Consider the following 25,091-nt stretch of genomic DNA (forward strand, 5'->3'; position numbering starts at 1 on the left):
CTGTGTAATTGAGACTGACCTGGAACTCATTATGTAGCCCAGGCTGGTCTTAAACTCACAGTGATCCTCCTTCCTCAGCCTCCTGAGTGCTGGGATTACAGATGTGCGCCACCACACCTGGCTTCCTCTCTTATTCTGATCACTGATGGACATCCCCCAAGTCAGGAAATAAATGCTGAGCTCTGCGTCTGCTGCCTGCACATGCTGAGGCTGGCAGCGAGCCAGGAAGCATGCAGAATGCTGTGGTCAGGTGGGTCCGGGGTCAGACTTCACCTGACCCAGGGAGAGAGAGGCACTGTCCACTCCATGGAGGGCAGCAGTGAGAACCATGCAGTCATGTTATCCCTATATCTGAGTTCCTGCTCCAAAGGATTTCATGATTGATTTGGGGCTCCTCACTTTGTAAAAGAAGGAACAGCATCCTCCTCCATGCCCGCGCTCCCTGTGTACACATCGCCATCTCTATTCTTTTCCTTGCCCCTACACTCTTCCCCTCGGCAAGCTGTCATTGTAGCTGTGAGTTCTTCCTCCCCAGGAGCATCTAGAATCAGACGTTCTTCCCCAGCACAGGCAAGTGGGGGGGGGCATGAAGCTGCAGCTCTCTCCTTCGGATTCTTGTTCTTTTCCTTTTGGCCTCTCCTGGATTTCCTGTTTAATGTCTCCTGCTGCCACCTTTCAGAGAGTTCATTTTGCATGTGGCTGCTGAACTTTGATTTGGTGACTCATGCTGAGGGGAAAACATCAACTTCTCCTCCCTCATTTGATTGCTTTCCTCCTTTCCCCTTTAAAAAAAAAAAAAAACAACAGCTCAAAGCCTAACCACCTTTGCAGCTGAACGTGACTTCTCACACAGGAAGTGGAGCGTTGGCTTGAAGTGGCTTCCAGCCGTGGCCCAGACTAGCTGCCTTCTCCTGACTCCAGGGACTCTGGGAACCTCGGAATCAAAGTGGAGGCTGCCACTGGGAGAACCAGAAGGACACATCCACTGGTGAGTGCTTGTGCCTAGGCCATCAGTCAATGTGGCAGACAGTGTGCAGACTTTAGTCAAGGAGCTGGCGCAGAGACTGAGCCTTGGGGTGGGAGGACTGGTTGGTGACAGTCCTTTGGCGATTATTGTCCTGAACAATCTGACTTCTCACACCTTGAATTATTCTAAGTGCTCAAGTTGAAACATAAAGTAAATATCTTTGCTTTCCTTGGCGGGGGTGGGGTGGGGTGGTGGCAATCCATGTTCAGTTTTAGCAAGGATTTCATAGGGGAAAGGTTAAGCTCTTCAGTTTCAGTAAAACCTCCTGCTATGATGTTTGCAACATTTTAAAGTTATAAAGGTGGGCTGGGGATTTAGCTCAGTGGTTCCGCCGCCTGCCTTGCAAGTGCAAGGTACTGAGTTTGAGCCCCAGTACTAAAAAAAAAAAAAAAAAAACAAAATAAAACCCATAAAAGTTATAAAGGAACATAACTCATTTTACTCTGTCACAGTGCTCACAAAAGCATCTAGATAATCATTTCTTGATAGCTAGTTTCCTGGGTGAATGCAGATCAGGAACTCTGGTCAATGGCCTCAAACACCGTGTTTCTAGAGGAGGGCTCTGTGAGCTTCAAGCGGGCCCATGAACAAATTAAACTCTTAAATCTGGTTGTGGCACAGATAATTTTGGCTAACTCCCTGTAGTCTTTGGAAACCTCAGCTTTGCTCCCCAAGATTATGGATTTTTTTCTCCCAGACCAGATGATGCCACCCTCAGTGCGCCAGCATCTGATAGGAGTAGATTGGGATGCAGAATATAGGAGTGCTGTTTTGGAAAGTGGGTCAGGGCTGCAAATACCTGTATGACATATAGCTATACAGAAGATCTGAGGACAAGTTTATAGAGAAAATAAATGGCCAGGCTGTCACACCGATGCTCATTGCAGCATTATAGCAACGGCCAAAAGGTAGAAACAATCCAGTTGTCCATTGATGGATGAATGAATGAATGGATAAATACAATGTGTGCTATATACACTCAGTGTTATTCAGCCTCAGAAATGAAGGAAATTCTGACTTATGTGGCAACATGGATGAACCTTGAATATATTATGCTAAGTGAAATAAACCATAACCAAAGGACAAGTATCTGGAGGGGTCAAATTCACAGACAGTAGAGTGCTGGTTGCCAGGGGCTGGAGTAGGGTAGGGGATGCAGAAACTGTTTAATGAGTAGAATTTTAGTTTTGCAAGGAAAGGGGTTCCAGAAGTGGGTGATGGTAATAGTTGTCCAACATGTGAATGGACTTAATGCTATGGAAATGTATACTTAAGATTGGTTAAAATGGTAAATTTTATATTTAATCACAATTAAAAGATTTAAAAAATTGTCTTAAAAAAAAGCCTAGACACCCCCCCTCAATCTTATGGGCTGAAATCTTTGCCTCTCTTTGACTTCCTCAAAATCTAACTGATGATTCCACTGGGGGCCTAGAGATCTGAGCTAAACCACAAAACTTCTTAAACTCTGTTGAGAAACTGGGGGCAGGCTGACCTTCTCATCCTAGTGGCTGAATTCTGGTCGCCATTATGTCATGGTTTTCTATGGAGCTGGCAGAGGCCATTTGGAAGGGGTCTTGGGGAACAAGGGCAAGATCCTGAATGTGCTCATTCAGGCCCTGCTCTATGGCTTCGTGGCAGCAGGCCATAGCTACAGGTCATCTCCTGGCAAGGTTGTTAGGAATTGTGGCCCTTTGCAGTCTGGTATCTCCTACTTACTTGCTGCAGCGTGCTGGGTAAATCACCAAAGTCTCTTTTTTCCTCAGTTCCTCAGAGAAACTGCAATATGAGGAATGAGGTACTGTTTTGCTCCTCCCAGGGACCCTAGAGTTTCCATACAAAATATAGGAGGAAGTGTCTTGTAATTACAAAATGCAGCACACAGAGGAGCTACTAGTTCTCTTATTCCCTTTCCTTTTATTCTTTTTTGTTTTGTTTTGTTTTTTTGTACCAGAGATCAAACTTGGGACCTTACATTTCTGTGGCAGGTGGCAGAACCACTGAGCTAAATTCCTGGCCCTCCTTTTATTCTTGTTCAGATTTTCTTTGATTTCCTCAGGATGTCTTTTGGTCAGAGGCTACAGACCTTTGACCTGGGGTCCTCACCTGTCTGGTTGATGCCAGAGGAAACAGATCTGATTTGATTCCCTTCATTATACCTATGAAGCCCCCGAACCTCCTTCCCTGTTTCTGTCTTGTTGGGCTGTCTCTGACTTTGGATTCTTTCAGAACATGCTCCTGCAGTCTGGTTGCCTTGTCTGCTAACAACTAGGGGAGGAAGTGCTGCAAGAGCTTGTGAGGCAACTGTGAAGATTTTATTAATCTTCTGTGTGCTTTGTGGCTCCCAGTCAAGATTGAAGAAGAAAACTGAGATGAGGTTGTTTAGATTTTCAGGTCTTAAAAATAGAAAAACAAACCAGCAGCTGGGGTGGTGCAGCCCAAAGACCATCACATCCCAGGGGAGGGTTGTCACTCAAAGACCCAGGTTGGTCCCTGAGGGCATAACCCCCCTCCTCCACTGCTGACTAGTATCTCCCTTACTTAGAAAACAATTTCTAAAAAAAGAAATGAAGTTTTGTTTTAAAGCTTCAAGGGGAAAGAAGCCTCTGATGAAGGTGAATCCTTTTTGTTATTTTTATGTAAAAACAGCCATTTTATCCCACATAAAACTTTTGAAAGACCCTCAGAAAAGGAGCTCTGGTTCTAACTGGTGGGCTTTATGGAAAGCTGCAGCCATGGATAAGGGCCTCATGTGGCTGCTCTGCCTAGGTCAAAAGATCCATATCTTTCATTATGGAAATGTTCAGATTTCTGTCACACCCAAATGCGGAGTTACAAAATAAACACAGATTCTTCTCATACCTGTTCCTCTGTGAGTAAAGAAAAGTCACCTGACCTGTTCACATTTTGTTTTTTTTTTTTCCATTTCTGCAATAACAAGATACTGTATTGGGCCTGAGTACAACTCAGAGTGACAGAATTATTTTCAGAGACTACTGATTGTCAGTCTCTAGTACTTACTAGCTATATAACTTTTACTCTGTGCCACACCAAGCCTCAGTTTCCTCATTTGTGAAAGGAGTGGCCTCATATTTACTCCCACCATCCCACCAAGAATAATAGGATATTTAAATAAGAATCTCTATGTGAAACCATGAAGAGCCCCACGAATATAAATTTCTATGTTTCTGTCATCTCTTAATCTTTCTGCTCTTCCCTTCTCTCTCTTTCTTCCAAAGCAAAATAAGTGCCACAGCACAGGTGGAGTTGGATGGGGCCACGGGGCTTGGGAAGGCTTTTTGGAGGATGTGACAGTGGGCTTAGCCTGGTGAGAGGACAGGTGCTCTGGGCTGGGGAAAGGCCCTGAGTAGATAAAGGCCTTTAAGGGGGTCAGTGAGTGATCTCTTATGGCTGGTCTGTCAGGCTGGATGAATATCGTCTTCCTCCATGGAGTTTGGTATGAAACTGGACCCTAGCCCAAAGGGACAACCATCTGAGACAGAAAGACCGTCACTAGGTATAGTGAGAAGAGAGACTGGGCCAGAGGCACCTGACCAAGAGATGGGAGGAGATCAGGCCTGAGGGTGAGGCTTGTGCTCTTGTGTAGAAGTTTTGTCCTGTATTCTGTATAGGATGAGGAATGTGGAAGTTCTTTTGGAGGCATGAAAGTCTTTGAGTGACATGTGATTTGAATCTTGAAGTCTGCCAATCCAAAAAGAGAATTCCATGTAAAGAGAAAAGCACATATGCATGAGAATATTCTGGAATGCTTAGGGATCAGGGAGAGTTACATTGTGGATTCAGAGAAGGCTGGGTGGGCCATCGGTGGATGGTGGGTGAGGTGGACAAGGTCAGAGTTACAGCATGACACAGCTGATCAGAATATGGGGTCTTTTAGTCAACAGAGTCGGCGAAGTATACTTCTAAGTGTTATCAAAATAATAATGAACATTTGAATTGTAAAAGTTTATTATAGTAAAAGACACATTGGATTTAGTCCTCCTCAAAATATTCCCCCTGGTATGACCACACTTATCTCAACATTCTTGCCACATTCTAAAGAAGTTCTCTTTCGTGAGTATATTTCTGAGGTGTGATCAAAGCTATGGGAAACACTGCTGCCAAGTGCCATCCAACAGAAAGCCAGGCTCATAAACGGATTTCAGTGTGCCCTCGTCTGCCTTATTCACCACGGTTGATACCTTGTGTCTTCTGGCTCCTCCCCAAAGTGAAGATGACCATGAAAAACATTTTGTATTGATTCAGAACACTGGGTAGCCAGGACAGTGCAACTAAAGACACTCAAGGAGGAGACTTCCAGAAGTGCTTCAGAAAGTTGCAAGAATGACAGGACAATGTACTTGAAACAAGGGTGCATATTTTAAGAAGGATCAATGTCAATGTGTCTTCTACTATAGCAAAAGCAAAGCATTCACAGTTTCTTGACCATACCTCATACTTGTATCAGCCTGTGTTAGAAATACGATGCTGACTGCAAGCCAGTTATAAGCAGATGGTTCTGAGGAATGGGGCCCTGTGGAGGCTGTGGTGCATTTGAATATGGGACGAGGAAGGCTGGAATGAGGCTCGGGGAGCAGGTGAGTCCCGGGAGATGGGGCTTGAGAGGGATAGGCTGAAGGGAGGAAAGACACTGGGCTTCCTGGATGGGGCCTGGGTGAATGGCCACATCTCTAAAGGCCAACTACGTGGACCCATCTCTGTGGAAATACTTACTGGAATAGCTCTTGATTTAAGAAGAAACTTTTGGTTTCAGAACTGCTCTGTGCCCTTAAATATTTTGAGGGACCTCCAAGAGCTTTTGTTTCTGAGGGTTATATCTATTTACTGAAATACACTTTGTTAGAAACTAAGACTAATAAATAGAAAATAAATCCATTTATTTTTAAACAGCAATAAGCCAATTATACCTTTATGAGAACTCTTATCTTCCAAAACAAAACAAAAAATAGTAAGAAAAATGACGTTGATTTTTTTTTTTCAAATCTCTTTAACATCTAGTTCTATAGAAGACAAGTAGATTCTCGTATCTCTTTCTGCCTTAAAAATAGCACTATCGCAGGACAGATAGCCTCTGGAATATTTCATGGTATATTCATGAGAGGAAGAGAATGAAATAAATAAATTACATCTTAGCATTATTATGAAATTGTTATTAAAATTAGTATTCTGAAATTGAGTTATTATAGTTTTTACCTCATAGATTCCTGGAAAAAATCTTGAGGTTCCCCAAGGGTTCCCTGGACCACCCTATGAGAACCCACTGAAGCAGACATTTAGCAATGTCTGCTGAATGCCAGCATTCTGAGTTCCCACAGCACTCTGTTTACACGGTGTGCATGTGCGTGGCATATGTGGCATGGTTTACAGCTGTGTGTGTGCTGGTGCTCAGTAGGAGGTCATCTAGGGGCTGCAGGGCCTCCACACTGAAGGAGGGAGCAGAGGAAAGAGCTGGAAAGATGTAGGAGGCGAATCAGGCCAAGCTGCATAGCTTGAAGGAGTACAGGGTTTCAAGAAGAGGCAGGCCATAATTTTAAAATTGAAAATAATGAAGAGTCAGAATGTGGTCCACAGAGTTAAAAGCAGCAGAGAGGTGGGACCAGGCCAGGACTGTGGAGATGCTGTTGCACTTGGCAGACTGAGGGGTGTAGCAGAGGCCTCTATCCAGAGGTTGATTTTTGTTTGTTTGTTTTTTGAGGCAGGGTCTCCCTTTGTAGCTCAGGCTGGCTCTGAACTCAGTATGTACCCCAAGCTGGCCTTGAACTCTCGGCAATCCTCCTGCCTCAGCCTCCCAAGTGCTGGGATTATAGGGGTGCACCACCACACCCTGCATTATCGAGAGGTTGGTTATGAAGGGCCTTCCACCTGCCCAACCTCAACCTCATTACCTCTGTCCCAGTCCCTGCACTACAGGGAGAGGCCTATGAGAAAATAAGAAGGCCAAGTGGGAACCTGCATAGACGTGAATGCTGCAAAGGATTTGGATGGAAGAGTAGGATGAACAGGTGAAGAACCAGCAATGCTGAGAAAAGGATGGGGTGAAGAAAATGTGCAAAAATCTTCCATGAGCAGGATTTCTAACAGCAAAATGGAAGACAACTTAAGTTTCTATCCATTGGCATATGACTAAACTATGGAAAGCACCATCCATCCATCCATCCCTCAACAAGTAGACATTGCAATTGAAATGTGCCAGGGCTGTTCCAGATTCTGGGGGATACCATGGGCAGCAGGACAGGAAAACTGGCCTGGAAAATTTTTCCAAAATGCATTTTTAATAAGCAAGTTGCTGAACAATATGTCCAGTGTAGCATCATTTTTGTAAAAATCAAACCAAACAACTCTAAAAGTGTGTTCGTATCTATTTATTTTCAAGTTAAATGTGTAGAGAAAGTGTTGGAGACATGTAAGCAGTTAGCAGAGTTAGCAAGGGAGGCACTGGGGAATTGGGGTCTGCAGTATTCTTTTGCATTATTTGAATTTTTCACAGTAAATATATTTTCATGATTATAGTTGTATTTAAATTTGTTTTTTAAAATGTAGATCTTTGTGGGTGGAAGAGAGATCAACTTGTCCCAAATATTCATACTGGTTTAGACAGCTTCTCCTGAAAATACCATAATGAGAAATAACTTTTTTCCGGAACAAGAATGTTAGTCCTCTCCACTGCTCCATCACCACACAAGTATACCCCAGGCAGTTATGCCTGAGAGGAAGGGTCAAATCTGGTCTTCCTGTGACTTCAAATGTTCATCCCTCTCTGTGTGGCCAAATTTCTTCTTCCTGTAAGGATTCCAGTCATTGGACAAGGGCCAATGCTGGTGACTTCATTTTAAAGGTCCTGTCTCCAAGTACAATCTTGCTGTGAAGTCCTGGGGTTGAGAACTTCAACATAGAAATCTGGGGTCCACTCTTCAACCCTCAGGCACATTTTCTTGGCCTTTCCTGATCGCTGGGTGCCCTGCTCAGCACTTGCCACCTTGGGGTGTGGTTAGTGAACCCTGCACAGACACGTTGGGGCAAAGGCCTTTGAGAATACAGTAGCACAGGGAGACTGATTGCATCTCCAGCTCCCCAACCACACTGAGCAACTGAAAATCCCCAGGGGGACCAGTCTCAATGTGATTTCCTGACTGATAAGGCTGGAGGGAGGGAGTGTGTACACCTCTTGCCCTCAGTCACCTGGCAGCTTGGTTGCCACACTGCATAGAAAACACCTGATGGACACTGTTTTTCCTTCAGCTCATGCCTGTGGGGATCTCCCAGGAGGAAGCCGTGGGCAGGACCTGCACAAGGTGCTGGCTGGCACAATATGGAGCGCCTGAACAAAATGGAGTTCTTCCAGAAGCTGGGCTACAGCCGGGAGGATGTGGTCAGGGTGCTGGACAAGCTGGGTGACAGCGCCCTGGTCAATGACATGCTGCAGGAACTGATCAGGACAGGCAGCCGCCCTGCAGCTCAGAAGGGCCCAGACAGCAGCCCTGGGCTCCTACTCATTCCCAGGGGCTCCTGTGGGCCCCCAGATTCTGCCTGTCGGGTCCTGGGGCCAGCTCTGGAAGAGGACTGCAGTGACCTGGCCAGTTCTCTGCGCCCCATAGTGATCGATGGCAGCAACGTGGCAATGAGGTATCTTTCCTACTTTCCTTCATCAGGTAGCTGGGCGGTGGGTAGTGGAGAACTGATTCCCAGGATGCCTATGAATCATCCCCGCTTACTGTGGTTGTTCCAAAGAGCTGCGGGGCCAATGGATCAGGCTTTGGATCTGTTTCACCTCATAGTAGCTGTGTTTCTGTAAGTAAGTCACACAACTTCTCTGAGTCTCCATTTTTCTTTCTGTACTGTTGGGGATTGGTCCTCCCAAGAAAGTAGTCTGAGAACCAGAGCTGCACAAAATGCTTAGGACAAGTGCTCTCTAATCATGTTCAAAAAGAGGATGCTATTATTATTCTCACCCAGGGGAAACACATAAAGCCTTCCTTCCTCTGGGGAAGGTGTGGGCACTGGGGAGAGCACAGGGTCAGATATGGGCCAGATGTGGCTTCTTCTCTGGACCTTGTCCCTAACCAATTGTGTGACTATGGCAAAAGAAGCGTTCTCCATTTCTCTTCTCTCTTCTGCCTCCCTCAGGGATGTGAAAATCACGTGGGAGAAAGACCAGCACTGCTCTGGGAGCCCTCAGAGGGGTTTGCTGGGAGGGAGGTCTTAGTTCCCTTGTTAGATCTGAGAGGTGTTTGTGGTCTTTCCCTTCTCCCCTGAGCCGCAGACTGTCTTGGCATATTTGTGCATTTCGGGGTTATGAGCACCATGTCCTGTATGGCTGTTGTACCTAGCTTGGCTGAACCCCGCTGTGAGAATCTCTGCAGCCTCCCATGCTCCACCCTAAGTGAATAAGTCATTGCTCAAACACATGGATTATTCTGCCCCTTGGCTTAGTTACAGCCAGGCCAAGCACAAGAGCCATAGGAAATTGTTCATGCACAGCTGCAAATATATGTGATTCCCTTTTAAAAGCTGAGTTATAGGGAAGAATTCAGAAAAGCTGTTTCAGCGACTCCCACCATGTCAACAAGGCATCAGATTTCCCCTGGGGTTGGGATTCACTCTGGATTTGCCTTTTCAGGATAGATAGCAGTTTGGAAAGGTTCAGTACAACATGTCCCAGCCCTGGGCACTATCCTCCTTCACCCTGTGTGTTTTGTGCTGAGAAGAGTGCTTTGTTCTTTACCAGCCAGTTCTCCCTATCTTATATCAACACATGATGAAGCTAAGGAATGGGGTGCATACCTGTAATCCCAGGACTCTGGGAGGCTGAGGCAGGAGGATTGCAATCTGAGTCAGTCTGGGAAACTTACTGTGGCCCTGTCTCAAAAATAAAAAAATAAAAAGGGCTGGAGATGTAGCTCAGTGGAAAGGCTCGGGATTTAATTCTTAGTAACACACACACATACCTGTAATCCCAGGACTCTGGGAGGCTGAGGCAGGAGGATTGCAATCTGAGTCAGTCTGGGAAACTTACTGTGGCCCTGTCTCAAAAATAAAAAAATAAAAAGGGCTGGAGATGTAGCTCAGTGGAAAGGCTCGGGATTTAATTCTTAGTAAAACACACACACACACACACACACACACACGCACAGTGTGTGTGTGATGAGCTCCTCTTTCCCTGGGTCTTAGGAGCTGGCCTAACGGGTTGCTCTCGTTCTCATGCAGGTCCCTGGAGGGGAGTCTGTGGAATGTTGCTCCATTTAAGATCTTGAGCATTACTGGGACTTTTAAGACTCTAAGTGTCCTGTGAAGAGCTGGAGGGGTGTTGGAGGGAGCCTGGTCACTGAGTGATCTCAGCATCAATAGAAAGAGGGCTTTGTGTGTGATATAATAATCACATAAGTTAGAAACATCCCCAGCTTTAGATTCCAAATCAAAACAGTAGAATGGACACAGAAAAAGATTACTTCTGGGGGCTATAGGAAAACAGCATTTTTTCTTTGGGGACCAGAGAATATTTTTAGGAGTTGTTATAGGGTGGCAATGCAAATTTTTCTTTTGATGGGAGTCTCTGTGGCTGCCCGGAACTGTGCCTTAAACTATGATCTCTATTTACACAAGACCATGAGGTGTCCTGGGCCCACCACTTCCACCCTCTACCTCTCGCAGCTGCAGTGAGTTTAATGTTCTCATTCTCAGCCTGTGTGGGTGACAAGTGGAAACTCTTCTTCAGACTCACAATGAAGAGCAGTGAGAGCATCACTGTTTGCACACCCTTGCTACCCACAAAATAACACCTCAAGTAACCAGAATGCAGCCTGTGTGTTCTCTGTGTGTGCACATGGATATATGCACATGCGTCCACACACAAATCCATGTACGCACATGTGTGTCTATGAACATGTAAACATGATGCCTGTCCCTCCTCCCACTAGTTAGGAAAAAGGGATAAATTGTACGACGACCACCTGACTATTGAACTTAATTGGTCCCCCTCAAAGGCACGTGCTGGAAAGAGCAAGGGCCTGAAGTTCTACTCCATTCACTGTCTCTTCTCCTACAGTGGCATCTCCTGTGTCCTCCCATCACAGTTTTACCCAGAGCCATGTCTCCGGGGCCCTTCCAGATTCTGCAATTGAGATCTAGGCAGATGCTTCCCCTTTACAAGTGACGGCTGGTTGAAACCCCAATGGTGTGTCATTATCTGCTGGCCTCAGAGTTCAGACAGCCTCAGAAAAAGGGTATTCTTGAAGCCCTCCTTCTCTGAGGTTTGTAGTGTGGAAGATGTCTTCTGGCCTTGAAGGTGAGGCTGTCTTCGAGGGGACAAAGAGGAGCTTGAAGCTGAGTGGCTTGAAGCTGAGTGGGACATGTGCCCAAGGTGCAGCTTCTGTCGGCAGGACCATCCACCAGTGTCTTACGCTGGCTGTGTCTGTGCCCTGGGGCCTGTGGTGACATGTGCCTGTGCTCACAGAGAACAGCGCCCTGCCTTTTCTTTTTTTCTTTTTTCTGACTTTTCAGTACAATTTTTTTTTTTTAATCACAACTTGGGAAAGTTGTGTTTTGGTGGATCCTTATAGACTAGCATCTGCTCTAGTTTCCTATTGCTCTTTGGTGGCTTAAAACAACACACATTTATTCTCTTCCAGGTCTGGAGGCCACAAGTCTGACACAGGGCTCCTGGGCTAAACTCAAGGCGTCAGCTGAGATGAGTGTCTTTCTGAGAGCTCGAGGGGAGAGTCTGTATTTTTCTGCATTGCTGACTTGTGGCTTCTTCTTTCAAGCAGTGGCTAGAAACAAGACATACAACGAAGTTTTTGTGTACACATATCTGTGTTTCTCTGAGAAGGTTCACGGCTTTCAATAGATACTTAAAGGATCTGTGATCCTCTAAATGTTAGGAGCTGCTCATGTGGAATGAGAAATTACCTGTGATGTAGTGCTTTATGGCCTGGATTTCTTTTTTCTCTGCCTTTTAGGATGTACCAAGCTGCATGCCCTTAGTCAGCACAGGGAGTGTTTAAGTAGCATCAGTCCTTGTGTCTGCCCCTCTCTTGCCTAGGACAGGACTTGATGGACTTGGCCAAGGCCAACACTGGTTGAGTCAGCCCTGACCTCCATGCGTGTGCTCCCATCATGTCCCCCATTCACGTCATGCCGGGCTTCTCTCCTGAGGGCTGGGGGACTGTGGGCCTGTTGGTTGTGGCTGAACCCACTGTCTTAGGCTGGCTGCTATCTCTGTAGGTTCATAGAGCAGGTCACTGCCAAGGGCTTTTGACAAACAATGGGATGTATTTGTTTAGGGGTTTGGGCTGCTATATGAAACATTCTGTCCTTGAGGCATTTAAATAGAACAGAGCTGAGTGTGTAGCACTTCCATACGATGGACCTAAACACCCTTCTGTCTCCTCACTGTAGCAACACAAAAAGTCCACTGGGCTTCCACAAGTAGGACTAATGGCTTTTCTTTTTCTATTCATAAACAGTGAATCGACTTTTCTTTCCCTTGTTCTAGAGATTGAACACAAGCCCTTTGCACTGAGCTAGAGCCCCAGCCCATTTTTAGTATATATGCTGCTGAAGCAAGCATGCCCAGCCCTTTTAAAAAACTTTAATTTTTGTTGAGACAGGATTTTGCTAAATTGTCCAGCTTGCACTCAAACTTGTGACCCTCCTGCCTCAGCCTAACAAAGTCCTGAGATCATAGGTGCATACTACCATGCCTCGCTGCAGCGAGTCAGTTAATAAGAATTCTGTGTTGCAAAGTGGGTGAGCATCAGTCCTGGACCTGGGGAGCCAGGCTTCAGTTCGTCCCTCAGTCTTGGTGAGTCTCTTGTATCCATGTGGGAAATGAGGAGGATAGAGCCCAGGATGGAGGCATTTCAGTGCCTGAGGTCCGAGTTTGGACTTTAGCCCAGACTGCTGGAAGCAACTCTCTGCTACGATGGAAAGTTCTATCTGCTATGGTAGCTACTTGCCATGTGTGGTTACCCAGCTCTTGAAAGATGGTTAGGGTGATTAAGGAACTGAATTTCCCTTTAATTCTTTTGACTTTAAATAGCCACATATACAAAGCTGTGCAGCTTTGGCTTTTTAGCTGAGCAGCTGTGTGGCCTGGGCAAGTCCCTGACGTTTTTGAGTTCTGTTTACACAGTTGGAAGTTTGGACTAAGTAATCTCAAGCAGCTTTTTCATCTCTGACATGCTAATATTCAAGGTGATTATTCCATGAGTGGTAGAAAGATATAGGGTATTTTCTTCGAAAGGAATTTCTCTTCTTTCTTCAGAGGTTCAGAGATTGAGAGAGAGGGAGAGAGAGAGAGACAGAGAGAGAGAGAGAGAGAGAGAGAGAGAGAGAGAGAGAGATAAAGCAACTTGCCTGCCATTGCAGTGCAGTGAGTGCTAGCTGTGGATCCACTGCTCTTTCCAGGATCACCCATCACTTCTAGCAGTTTCCATACCTCTGGAGCTTTTCCCATCTGGCCTTGGAAGGAGCTGCATGGTGGGAGTCCCTGACCCTGCATGGCCTTTGTCCAGGGGCCAGAGTGTAAGCAGAGCCTGACCTAAGCGAATGTGCAAGGCCCTGCTGTCTTAACAGGACTGTAGTGCCGGTTTGCAGGACCCACTTCTGCCTGCTGCCGGCAGTGCTCAGCCTCGGTTGCCACATGTGCCTTGAATGGCGGATCTGAGGGACCAATGGCCCAGAGATATGTTTCCAGGTACAATCCCAATACCTTCAAAGGAGGGATGGGGTGGTGCATGCTTGGGTCACTCAGCTGAATACCTGAGTTGCTAGACATGGCCTTGAAAGCAAAATGCCCAGCAACTTTTAGAGAACAGGTAACTCACGTGGTGGCCTGTTAGCAGCTGCAACACAGTGTTTGGGAAGAACATGGCTTCCCAGGAGCCACAGTGCCATGCAGCATTTCTTTGCAGGGTCTGAGAACTTATAAGCACCCAGCCTGCTTTGCATTCTGTAGGCAAATTTAGCAATGGTGGGCTTCAGAGCCTCCAAATTGGAGGGAAGCCACCTGAGAATTTCACATCCTCTTACTGCTTCCACGGAGGATTTCATTTCAATGTGTCCTCATTTGGGGTATGTTGGACTTTTTGTTTGAGTTACTGTCTACATTTACAAACTCTTAGGCATCTCTCCTTCTTCTAGAGAAAGGAATCGGTCAGTAAACAGAGTCTGGGTGGAAACAGTATCTGTTTTCATCACGCCCCTTTCTGTAGGCTTTAAGTGGGCAGGAAAGAGACAGATAGGGGTTTACTTTTGGGCTAGGGGTCAGACTGGCTTCCAAGACCCTGTTCTTTCTGACCAGCTTTGGTCCTGGGATCCTACCTGTGTCTATCCATCTCTCCTCTTACAAGGTGAGGACACCCAAGGCAGCCCTGCTCACCTCCTCTCACCCTGACTTGTGTGGGGAGAGATCTCCCAGGGAGAAGGTTCAGAATGCTGGTAGTGTAACCCCAAATAAGAAACAGTGGAAACAAAGGTGTCCGTTTACACCTCAGACCCCTAGGAAGTCATTGCTCCTCTTTCTTTTCTCCTGCTCTGTACCCAGCCCTGATCCCAAGGGGCTGTTTTGTGAGCCCCTAGCTTCTGCAGTGACTTCCTGAGTACCAGTCAAGGATCTAGTGATGTACAAGATGGTCTGGTTTCTGTAAATGAAAAACGCCCCAACTGTGGCTGCCCCAGGCACAATTGTCACGTTAGCATAATTTGCTTCAGGCACCAACCCACTTCCCCTTTCTACCCTCATGATATTCAAAACCTCTGGGCTCTCATTTCCTTTTCCCATCAGTCTACTGTCTAATAAGCCAGCTCCCAGTGCTGGGAGTAACCCAGGAAGGCATTTTCGTGCAGAAGCACTTAACCTTGGGTGATTTCTGCTCCTAGGAGCCACTCTGGGGTCTTAGGGATCCTAGTGCCAAGGAAGAGTTTACAGCTAACAATCAGGCTCAGAGGACAGGGGCACTAGATCTGAGCCTGGCACATATCTTTACGTCATTTCTTTCAAAAGTAAAATGAGGGTGAAGGTCCCTCTCTCAAGGACTTGTAATGATTCAGTGAGATGAAATGTGCATCTTGGCAGACAGAACTCTACATGTATTAAAGATGATCTCTAAGAAGCAAGGGACATCTCTTCTTGGCACCCAGTGCAGCATCTTGTAGGGGAGGTTCTAATCCACACTGAGACAATGATGAAATCTCCAGATGAACGGAGGCTTTCAGCTCATATACAGCCTGATCCCCTCTGACCAAGCATGATAGTCAAGGCCTGATTGCCTGCCCAGGCCTTGTTTTCCCTTGTACTGAATGTCCCATTCCTCTTAACCACACACCCAGTGAAAATTTCAGGGAGAGGAAGTTGGCTTTTTAGTGATTAAAACAGAGCCCCAGAAAGAGATCAATTAAGAAATGATTTTTAAAGTCATGTGGCACTGCCATTTCTTGAGGATGGACTGAGACTAGATTGTTACAGTTGAGAGATACACAGGCTTGGGAGTAGAGGGGCCCTCTTGTTCATGCTGCTTTTAGCTGCATAGAAAAGCTTGTCTTATCCTCCGTGGTTCAGGTAACCTCTTCCCCAGTTTCCAGATAGGCAAAGAGCCAACCTGACATTTGCTAGTGCCAGCATGGTGGCATCTCTGTGTCTTGTCCTCTGGGTAACTCGGGCTCATGTTTCCCTTCTCTCCCCCTAGTCCTCTCCCAAGTGGCCTTTGGGGTCTCTGAGACCTGATGTTGTGTGGGACAGGGTTCTTGGTCCTCCTTCAGGTCTAAGTGGCGAGATGAACATCAGAATGTCATTGGTCCCTTTTGGCATTTCTGGGAGCCATGCTGGCTTCAACTACTCTCTTCTGGCGGGCACTGGCCCACCCCTAGGTGTCAGACTAAGGCCTGCAAAGGACCTGGGTGTGGATTCAGGCTCATCTACTGACCACTTCCTCCAAGGCAGCCCTGCAGAACTAGAATTTCTCTGAGGGTGTGCAGCCTCTGAGGCTGTGCTTGGAAGCCAGACTTTAGCCTCCTGATACTTTTATGCACCCCCTACTCTTCAGGCTCAGTGGGAGTGAGGGGCACTGTCCTCATTTACCCCCATTACTTCCAGGTTCCACTGAGGTGGAAGTAACTAGTATTCTACCACCTATCTTCTTGAGTGTTGCCTCAGTTACTTTCCTCATTGCTGAGACAAAATACCCAATACCCAAAGTTAAAAGAGGAAAGGTTTATTTCAGCTCACAGTTTGTAGAGGTTTTAGTCCATAGTCAGCTGGCTCCAAGGCAGGGTGGCATGGCAGAGGGGCACCACAGAGGAGAAACAGTACCTGGAAAACCAAGCAGGAGACATGGAGGCAGCAAGCAGCAAGCTTCCCTTTCCCTTTTATCCCATCTAGGCTATAAACCTACACCCAGGCTGGGGCTTCCCATTATCCATACCCAGAACTATGCTGAACCAGTCAGTGGACAAATGTAGTACCATGTACCCTTAATCTAAGTATCACACACCCGAGGTCCAGCCAGCTCACAAAAGCCCCACCTATGAGCACATGAAAGTTTGGGGGCCATCTAGATAAAATAACACATTTTCTCCTTACTGTTTGTACAAATCTCCTAGTGCAGCCTTCATGGCCAAAGCAGTGTGTTCCCTTTACCAGGAGAAGCCCCATATCAGGCTACAAAACCTGAATTCTCATTTGTTATTGAAGCTGAAGGAATTCTGCAAGCTCTGGTACCTCCACAGAGCCTGACTTCTGTTACCATTGATTATAACAAAATATATAAGGAAAAAATATAAGAAAATGACAGGAAAGGTCACACAGGCGAGAAATCATGGTAAGGAAATCTTAAAGTATGCTTCTCTTCCAGATTCAGGCTGGTTGTTCCCTTCTAGGGAACAGAGCCCTCTGCTTTTTTTTTTTTTTTAATTGAGTTTATTGGTACATTTAGGGATACAGTACAGTTACATTCATTGTTGGGATCATGTACCTTTACATGGCAAGTCTTGATTCTCAAAAGAAACCATTAGCAGAACTAAGAGACAATCTACAATGTGGGAAAAAATTTTTACCAGCTGTACCTCAGACAAAGGACTATTATCAAGGATATATAAAGAACTCAAAACAATCAGTCCCCCCAAATATAAAGACCCGATCCAAAAATGGGCATCCGAAATGAACAGAGCCCTCTGCTTTTAAGAACCTGTCCCTACCTCAGCCTCTCCTATCCTCCCATTCCTTGGAGTATTTTCCCCACGGAGCAGGAATGCCTCTCTGTCCTTATCACCAGGTTCCTATAGTTTGTGCAAAGAAGGCATTATCTTTGAAATGCAAATCTGCCTGGTTCCTTCTTGGTAAAGAGACTAAGATCCAAGATATTCCCAGGGGAAATAATTGTAAGGAACCCTTCTTGTGTCTTCTCAAATTACTTTGTCTTCCTATCATAGCCATGGAAATAAAGAAGTCTTTTCTTGCCGGGGAATCCAGCTGGCTGTGGACTGGTTCAGGGACAGAGGACACATCTATATCAAAGTTTTTGTCCCATCCTGGAGAAAAGAGCCATCCCGATCTGATACCCCCATCAGAGGTAAGCTGGGTTGGGTGTATGCTCGAGGGGTGCTGGGAACTCTTCCTTGGTAATGCTCCCCAGTCATGGTCCATTATCTTTTTTTTTTGGTACCAGGGATTGTACTCAGGCCCTTGTGCTTGCGAGGCAGGCAGCTGAAACACTGAGCCAAATCCCTGTCCCTCCATTACCTTTTTAGTAACTGGTTTAATGGTTAAAAGCTCCATGAAAACACTGGCAATGACTGTTCAGCACTAGAAAAATACCTGACATATAGTAGATGCTCGAAACATAGTTGAATAGATAAATGAATTACTCAATCTTTTAGCGTGAATGGTTAAATTCTCAAAAGGATTGTGTCTTACAACTTTTAACACTGAAGAAAGATCGGCTCTGCAACCCACCCTACAAGTATGTAGGATCAGAAAGAGACATTTCACTTGGCCAGGTAATATTTATTATTTACTGAGTACTTAGTCCCATCTCTTCATTTAAAACAAATGGTAATTGAGACCCAGGAAATTCTTTAATTCTTTTATTAGCTAAGGATACTTTAAGCAACAAATAATTGAACAAGATGGTTTAAATCAACAGGGTTTTGCTTGGTTTTTGTTCAGCTCTGTGATAACAAGAAGTCAGGTCCCTTCATCAGCACCCTTTCAGCCAAGGCAACACCTGCCGGCCAGCCTCTCAATCATTCTGGGAAGTTTCCTTGGTGTTTTCCTCCTGTCTTTTTTCACAAAAGTTTTTATTTTTGCCTGAGTTTTTTGTTTGCTTGTTTGTTTGTTTGTTTATTTGTTTGAGGCAGGGTCTTACTGTGTAGCCCAGGCTGGCCTCGAACTCAGTGATCCTCCTACCTCAGCTTCCCAAGTGCTGGGATTATAGGCTTTGGGGTTTATTTTTAATTCTGTCTGTGATTACCAGTTTGTTTGTTTGTTTGTTTCTTTGATTACTAGTGTCTTCTGTCTCCATTACCTTTTCTTTATTTTTTAAAATAAAAATGTTATTCTTATCCTGAATATTTCTATAGTAATAGACTTTAGAAAAAAGTTCTTTTCATTTCTACAAATACTATCCATCTGTGTCTCTCTCTCTTTGAAGTCTGCTGATACTCTATTTCTATGCCACTGCCCTGGGATTTCTCTCCCCATATAAGGGCCTTTACCTGAACTGTAGGGCTTAACCTTGTTGCTGACCTGTTTCCACACACCCCATATGGGGTGGGCAAACAGCAGGCACCTCTATTCACTGTGTATCCGGTGCCACAATGATGGGACTTTTATTCTAGAGAGCAACATGATGGGGGCTTCCTCCTTCCTTTATTTACAGTTTAGGGGTCAGAAGCAAGTATAGGTCCCCACCCTTGGGACACTTGCCATCAGTAGCCCTCCTGGGAGTGAGCCTGCCCTGGCTGGCATCCACCTCTCCATGGCCTGGACTGCTTTGTGGCTGCACAGGAAAAAGGGCGCCCAACTCCGCCTCAACCTTCTGTGTGCACTCTGGGCTGTGCTGCTGTCTGTGCTCTGTGATCAGTATGGTCCTCTCTGCGTTCCACCCTCCTAGAGTGTGTCAAAATCCTTGATCTGCTGTTGTTCCTAAGCCCACTTTTAAGATGATGGATCCCCTTTTGTGCCACTTAGCTATCCTTTAAATGGAATTTATGGAAAGAAGAGGGAGATATACACATATGTTCAGTTGTCCATTATGGACTTGTCATCCCAAGTAATTCTTTATGGCATGAACATGGAGACTTGCGTCATTCCATGTGTAAATATAATATAGCTAAAGAGTAGGAAAATTATTTTGGGGTAGGAAAGGAATTTTTATTTTTATTTTTGGTACCAGGGATTGAACTCGGGACCTTACACTTGTAAAGCAGGCAGAGGAATCACTGAGCTAAATCCCCGGCCCCTGGGAAAGGAATTTTTAAACAAGCTACCGTAAAGAAAGTTCTACAGGGAAAGATGAATACATTTCTGTTCATTAACAAATATCACAAAAGAAATAAAAAAAGAAAAAAGAAGAAAGGACATGTCTCAAACCGGGGCAGACTACACATCACATACTATTTTTTTTCCGCATCAGATGTTATTGAGGAAAGATTAATATCTAGATTTATGGAGAACATTTTCAAATTAATGAGACAGAGACAATGAACCAATAGAAAAATGAGCTCAAGCAGAAACAAATCTTTCATAGAGAAAACATGAATGGCCAATAAGCCTATGCAAAGATATTTAACCTCATTCTAACCAGAAAAATACAAAATAAAGCCACTGATTTAGCTCAGTGGCACTACACCTGCCTTGGAAGTGCAAGGTCGTTGACTGTGATTCCCAGTACCACAAAAAGACAAACAAAACAAAAAATAGAACTACCATAAGAGGATACTTTATATTCATGAGATTGGCAAAAATTATTAGAGAATTTCTAAGGAACATTCTAGAGAGTTTCTTGGACTCCTGTGCCAGGGGCTTACTCACAAGCTGACTGCAGCAAACACTAAACAAGTAACTTCACCAACCACAGTGAGTGAAAAAACAGTTGTATAAGTGCATACAGGGTATGATTCCATTTGTGTAAAGTTCAGTGTGTCACCGTACTGAAAACGGTCCTCATACATACGTATTTCTAAGTTAAAACAAGAGAATTACAGCGTATGAAACAGTATGCTCTAAAATACGAGTTATCTGAAGGGGAATGGAGAGGACTGTAATCAGGGAGGAGCAGCAGAAACTTCCCCAGTATGGCCCACCTTATGCTTCTCAAAGTTTAAGGCGTGCTTTTAATTGTACTTGCAAAATCACGTCATATTGGAAGAGACTTAAGCTTGAGGGAGAAATGAAGAAAAGGTTAATACTTTTTCAAGTTGTGAGTAATTATGATGTGGAGAAGAGGTTCTCCTTGCATGTCTCCAAAGGCAAATCTAAGATCAAGTGGTGGCCCTTCCCAGGATGCAGACTGTAGCCTCTGCTAGGAAAAACATTGCAATATTTGCACCAGCTGGCACAGGTCCACCTCCTTCCTAGTTTTTGAGAGACCTCTCACACATTTGTGCTTGCTCAGTCTACTCACAAGCACATGAGATAGGTAAAGGAGGTGTCATCAGCATCATTTTATGACCATAGCACCTAATATTAAAGAGGACTAAGGAACTGGAGCCCATCTCAGAATTCAGGCTGTGTATTCTGAATCCTAGACTCTTCTTATGTTCCTGAGTCTCTCAGAGGTGTCCATTGTGGCTTCTCCAGTTCACAGGTCTCCAAGCAGACTCTGGGATAGTTCTCAGTGAAGGGCCCATCCTGGAGCCATCCAGGTGGATGCCAGGCTGCTAGTCACAGCTAAGGCATCACCAGGGTTCCAGTTCAGTCATGAAATCCACCCCCCAGAAAGAGGCCCCAGTGTCTAGCACTGTGGGGCCAATGTGGCGCTTAACCCTCAAAAGGACAAGAGCTGTGGCTAAAGTCTTCCTTCTAAGGAGGCTGTCACACGTTGGGTACCTTATTGTGGACTCTGTTTTAACCCAGGCAGGACAAAAGCCAGAAGCTACCTTGAAAATTAAGTGAAATTTAAGGGAAAAGAAAATGAACTTCCGGAGTGGGAGGAGAAACTGGTGTCTGCTCCCTTCCCTGCCTCCGTCTGACTGGCTGGGGCAGGGTGGGAGAGAATGGGTGCAGAATGGCCCTGACTGTGGTCTCTGCGTGTGGCCCCAGAGCAGCACGTGCTGGAGGATCTGGAGCGGCAGGCGGTGCTTGTGTACACCCCGTCTCGAAAGGTGAACGGCAAGCGGGTGGTCTGCTATGACGACCGCTACATCGTGAAGGTGGCCTATGAGAAGGACGGCGTCATCGTCTCCAATGACAACTACCGAGACCTGCAGAGCGAGAACCCTGAGTGGAAGTGGTTCATTGAGCAGAGGTTGCTCATGTTCTCCTTTGTCAATGATAGGTACGGGGAAGGGGGCCTGGCAGCAAGGGCTGGGGTGGTAGCAGAAAGCTATTTCCATGTCTAGGCAAAACTGGGCTTGGGGTCAAGGGCATAGCCAGCCTTATAGATGGAGCTGGCCTGTTACCCACTCCGCCTTCCCAGGCCACACGGTCACCTCTGTTGCTTTGGGTCTCCTCTCTTTTGTGACCAAATTCCTCGTGGGTCCTTTCACCCATGGGCAGTTTAGTCTCTGGCCTTGCAGTTCCCATGGCCATATCCAGCTGACTCATGGGAAAACTTCCCAGCAGGTGGGCCAGTGTGTGTGCATGGTGCCCCAGAAACTTCTTTTATTTTAGAATCTAGTCCTTCAAATAAGAGCTCTGAACTAGTCATCATGGGAAAAAATCTAGACTTTGTAGAATTTCCTTTCACTTATTTTAGGTTTTAAAAGTGTTTTGAATTACATAAGGGAGTGGGCTAGAAAGTCTTTTCTTCAGGTGGTAAAGACTTTAAATCTGCCTGGAAATGGCTGTCCCCATGCCTCTTGGTTGAAATGGTCAGGAGGATCCATCAGTCTGCTTGGCCCCGAGGTTGGTCCCATGAGTCAGGTCAGGCCTGGACCAAGTGGCTGAGGCTGGGGAAGGAGGGATATCAGGGTCACAAAGAATAAATCTATCAGCAGGCACTGGGCAAGGGCTCTGACCCTGAGCAAAGAAGGGAGGGAATGATCGCTTGTCTACTGCAAATGTGCTCAGGCATTCGCAGTGCTTAGGAGCCCAGCATGGTGGCTCTGGGTCTGGGGAACAGACTGGTTGACACAGCAAGCAGAGGCATCATCCCGCTTCAGCATCTGTCCCAGGCAGTGATGGTTCAGCTCTGATTCTGGGCTCTTCAACTGGTCTTTTGGAACGTGTGTTTAAATGTGTGTGTTATTCCATAAGGGGAGTGACTGTTTTTGTTTACCTGTTATGTCCTAGCACACTGGGTACAGAGTAACCAGTGTCACAGGAATGAAGGAGTGAAGGAGTCCATAGATGAAGTGATGGAGTCATGGTAGTGATGAATGGAGGAGAGGGGAGAAGAGGCCACCTGCTCATGACAGGGTAGCTCTTGACCCTGAAACCAGAGAGGCATTCCAGTGCTGTGGGAAGAGCTGGGGCTTGGAGTGGCCAGTGGGTCATGGCCATCAGTCAGTCAACCAAGGATCAAAGTAATAGTGCCCGTGAGATCACTGTGAGGACTAGAGAGAACTGTATCCTAAACTGACAACTGTTCTTCCAAGGCCAGACCAGGACATGGCGTCCCCAGGTTACACTGTTGTCCCTACCACTGTAGCTGAGTGAGTGGAGATGGCCTCCTGAGCCCCAGGGCAGATGCTCACCAGCAACCACCCGATTGCCATTTCCAGATACACAGGGCCAGCTGCTCACCCTCTCTAGATGTGGCCTTAGAAGTCTGGCAAGTCTTGTGGCTGTGGGCAAGTTCCAGCAGAAATCCTCACTGGGGGCTGAAGGGTCATGGCTACCTCTGGCCTGGTGACAACTGGGGCCTGGGCCAAGTCTGTTGGATGCACTGCTCTCTGCTAAAGGGCAGCCAGGCCGTGTCTGCCTGCCTGACCGCGAGTGAGGGCCCCCGCACCTTTGGGCCCGGGCACATCCACAGGGCCTTCTTGGCATAGTTCCTGCTCCTGAGAGAGCAGGAGGTGAAGCCTTTGGGAACTTTTAATAACTGTAGTGGGTGGCTCCCCAGATTTTTGGTCAGAGCCCAACTCTGAGAAGCCGGCTGTGGAGCCTGGCGCTGAGCCATGGAGACCGCCCTGGGCCAGGACCGCCCAGCTCTCTGCAGGGCAGGATCAGGACTCTGTGACTCTTGGAGGGACAGCAACCCACAAAACAGCCTCTCCCCCATTTAGAATCCACTGCTCTTTGGCAGAACCTTTGTATGCCTGGGAGGGTCTCCTGGGAATAAAAATACTCATTTGAAAGGTAGATCTCACTGAACAGGAGAGGCACTTTATTTTTCCCTTTGATCCCTGAGCACGAATTTTCTTCCACGTCAGGGCTCTGTGCCAAGGAGGAGCGGGGCAGGCTGCTGTCAGAAAACCACATGTGCAGGGGCAGGGACGCTGAGACAGTGCTCAGAACCCCTGGGCTTGGCGAGGAGAACCCCATTGGTGCTTTGGCGCTGCGTGCTGGCCGCTTTCATCTGCTTCACTGAGGCACTGGCTGGTGCTTCCGACTGTCAGTGCTGACCTCTCCCCTGCATATATCCTGGGGTGAGGCACACAGGAGAATGGGGACTGACCCTCAAGGAGCTCATATAGCTCCCAAATCTAAGAGTTGTCTGTTAACTCTACAGAGTTTCTTAACCTATGAAGACAGTGAGAAGCTGGGAAGTGGAGGTAGAATAGCTATGCTTCAATTTTCCTGGATAAAAATCCCCCGGGATGTTGTTAAAATGTGAATTTCTGAAGAACTTCGGTGCTGATTATGCAAGTACACGTGTGAAGTCTGAGGCAGCATCTGTAACCAGTTGCTAGGTGGTTCTGTGCCTGCTGGCTTGCACCACAAGGGGAGGAAGTCTGGGAATGGCTGGGGCCATGCTGTGTTCAGGGGCTCAAAGTGAATGGTGTTGAGCTGTTTAGGGTGTTGTGACAACTGCCCTGGGCGATGGTCTGTGCCACTGGGTGCTTGATGAATGGCCTGGGCCTGCACCCCCAGCTCCACGCAGAAGCCAGTGGCAAGTCCCTTTTGGTCTAGTAGTCATCCCTCTGTGCTTATTTCCTAGGTTCATGCCTCCTGATGATCCCCTGGGCCGCCATGGACCCACCCTGAGCAACTTCCTGAGCAGGAAGCCGAGGCCCCCAGAGCCGTCCTGGCAGCACTGCCCTTACGGTGGGTAGTACTCAGGGCCTTCTGAATCCTGTTCAGGGACTGATAGAAGCAGCACAGGGGCACAGTCAGAAGCGCTGGCCTGGCAGTCAGCAGCCTGGATTTCCTTCCAAGTTCCACCCTTGACCAGCTGTGTGCCCCTGGAGAGGTAATTTAACCTCCCTGGACTGCAGTTTCTGAACAGGCTGCTATAAAGATGAACTGACATCCTAGACACTTGCATGGGAGTGTTCAAGCTGGATGCTGGAGTCACACATGTGGCCAGGCTGTGCCATGCGGCCCTGGGTCCAGTTCTCAGCCATTTCATGGTGTCCCCATCCTGCCCCACTGTTGCCTGTAGCTCTGCCATTACCCATTAAAATTAAGGATTTTCTTCTGGCTGACCTTCTAGGCAGCTCTTTCACTGACTTGCTTAGGAGTTACTGCGTTCAGAGCCCTATTGCTCAACCTCCAAGCAGCCCAGGGTGCTTCTCTCCTCTGCCAGGCACCCAGACCCCAGGCCTTTCCTGGGGACTCTGGGAGGAGAGGCCAGGACTCCGCATTGCTGGAACCACAGGCCTGTCCATGTATCAAGTCTCACTCTGTACCCTCTCTGCTGTGCTCCTTCCAGGCAAGAAATGCACCTATGGTATCAAGTGCAAGTTTTACCACCCGGAGAGGCCGCACCGCGCGCAGCTGGCC

At 46.7% G+C, this 25,091-nt stretch overlaps 1 protein-coding gene across 1 annotated transcript in view; it reads left to right on the forward strand.

Moving 5' to 3' along the window:
* Window positions 1–73: 73 nt before the first annotated feature.
* The window catches only part of Zc3h12d (zinc finger CCCH-type containing 12D), a 25,590-nt gene continuing 572 nt past the window's right edge, over window positions 74–25,091 (forward strand). The window contains exons 1-7 of the mRNA XM_010607735.2: window positions 74–250; window positions 854–988; window positions 8,288–8,671; window positions 17,474–17,613; window positions 21,306–21,540; window positions 24,307–24,413; window positions 25,021–25,088. Coding sequence (XP_010606037.1) covers window positions 231–250; window positions 854–988; window positions 8,288–8,671; window positions 17,474–17,613; window positions 21,306–21,540; window positions 24,307–24,413; window positions 25,021–25,088 — 1,089 coding nt within the window. The 5' untranslated portion in view covers window positions 74–230. The remainder of the gene's footprint in view (window positions 251–853; window positions 989–8,287; window positions 8,672–17,473; window positions 17,614–21,305; window positions 21,541–24,306; window positions 24,414–25,020; window positions 25,089–25,091) is intronic.

The sequence above is a fragment of the Fukomys damarensis genome, unplaced genomic scaffold (genome assembly GCF_012274545.1).
Source record: "Fukomys damarensis isolate Sample0158 unplaced genomic scaffold, DMR_v1.0_HiC HiC_scaffold_14, whole genome shotgun sequence".
Taxonomy (NCBI): domain Eukaryota; kingdom Metazoa; phylum Chordata; class Mammalia; order Rodentia; family Bathyergidae; genus Fukomys; species Fukomys damarensis.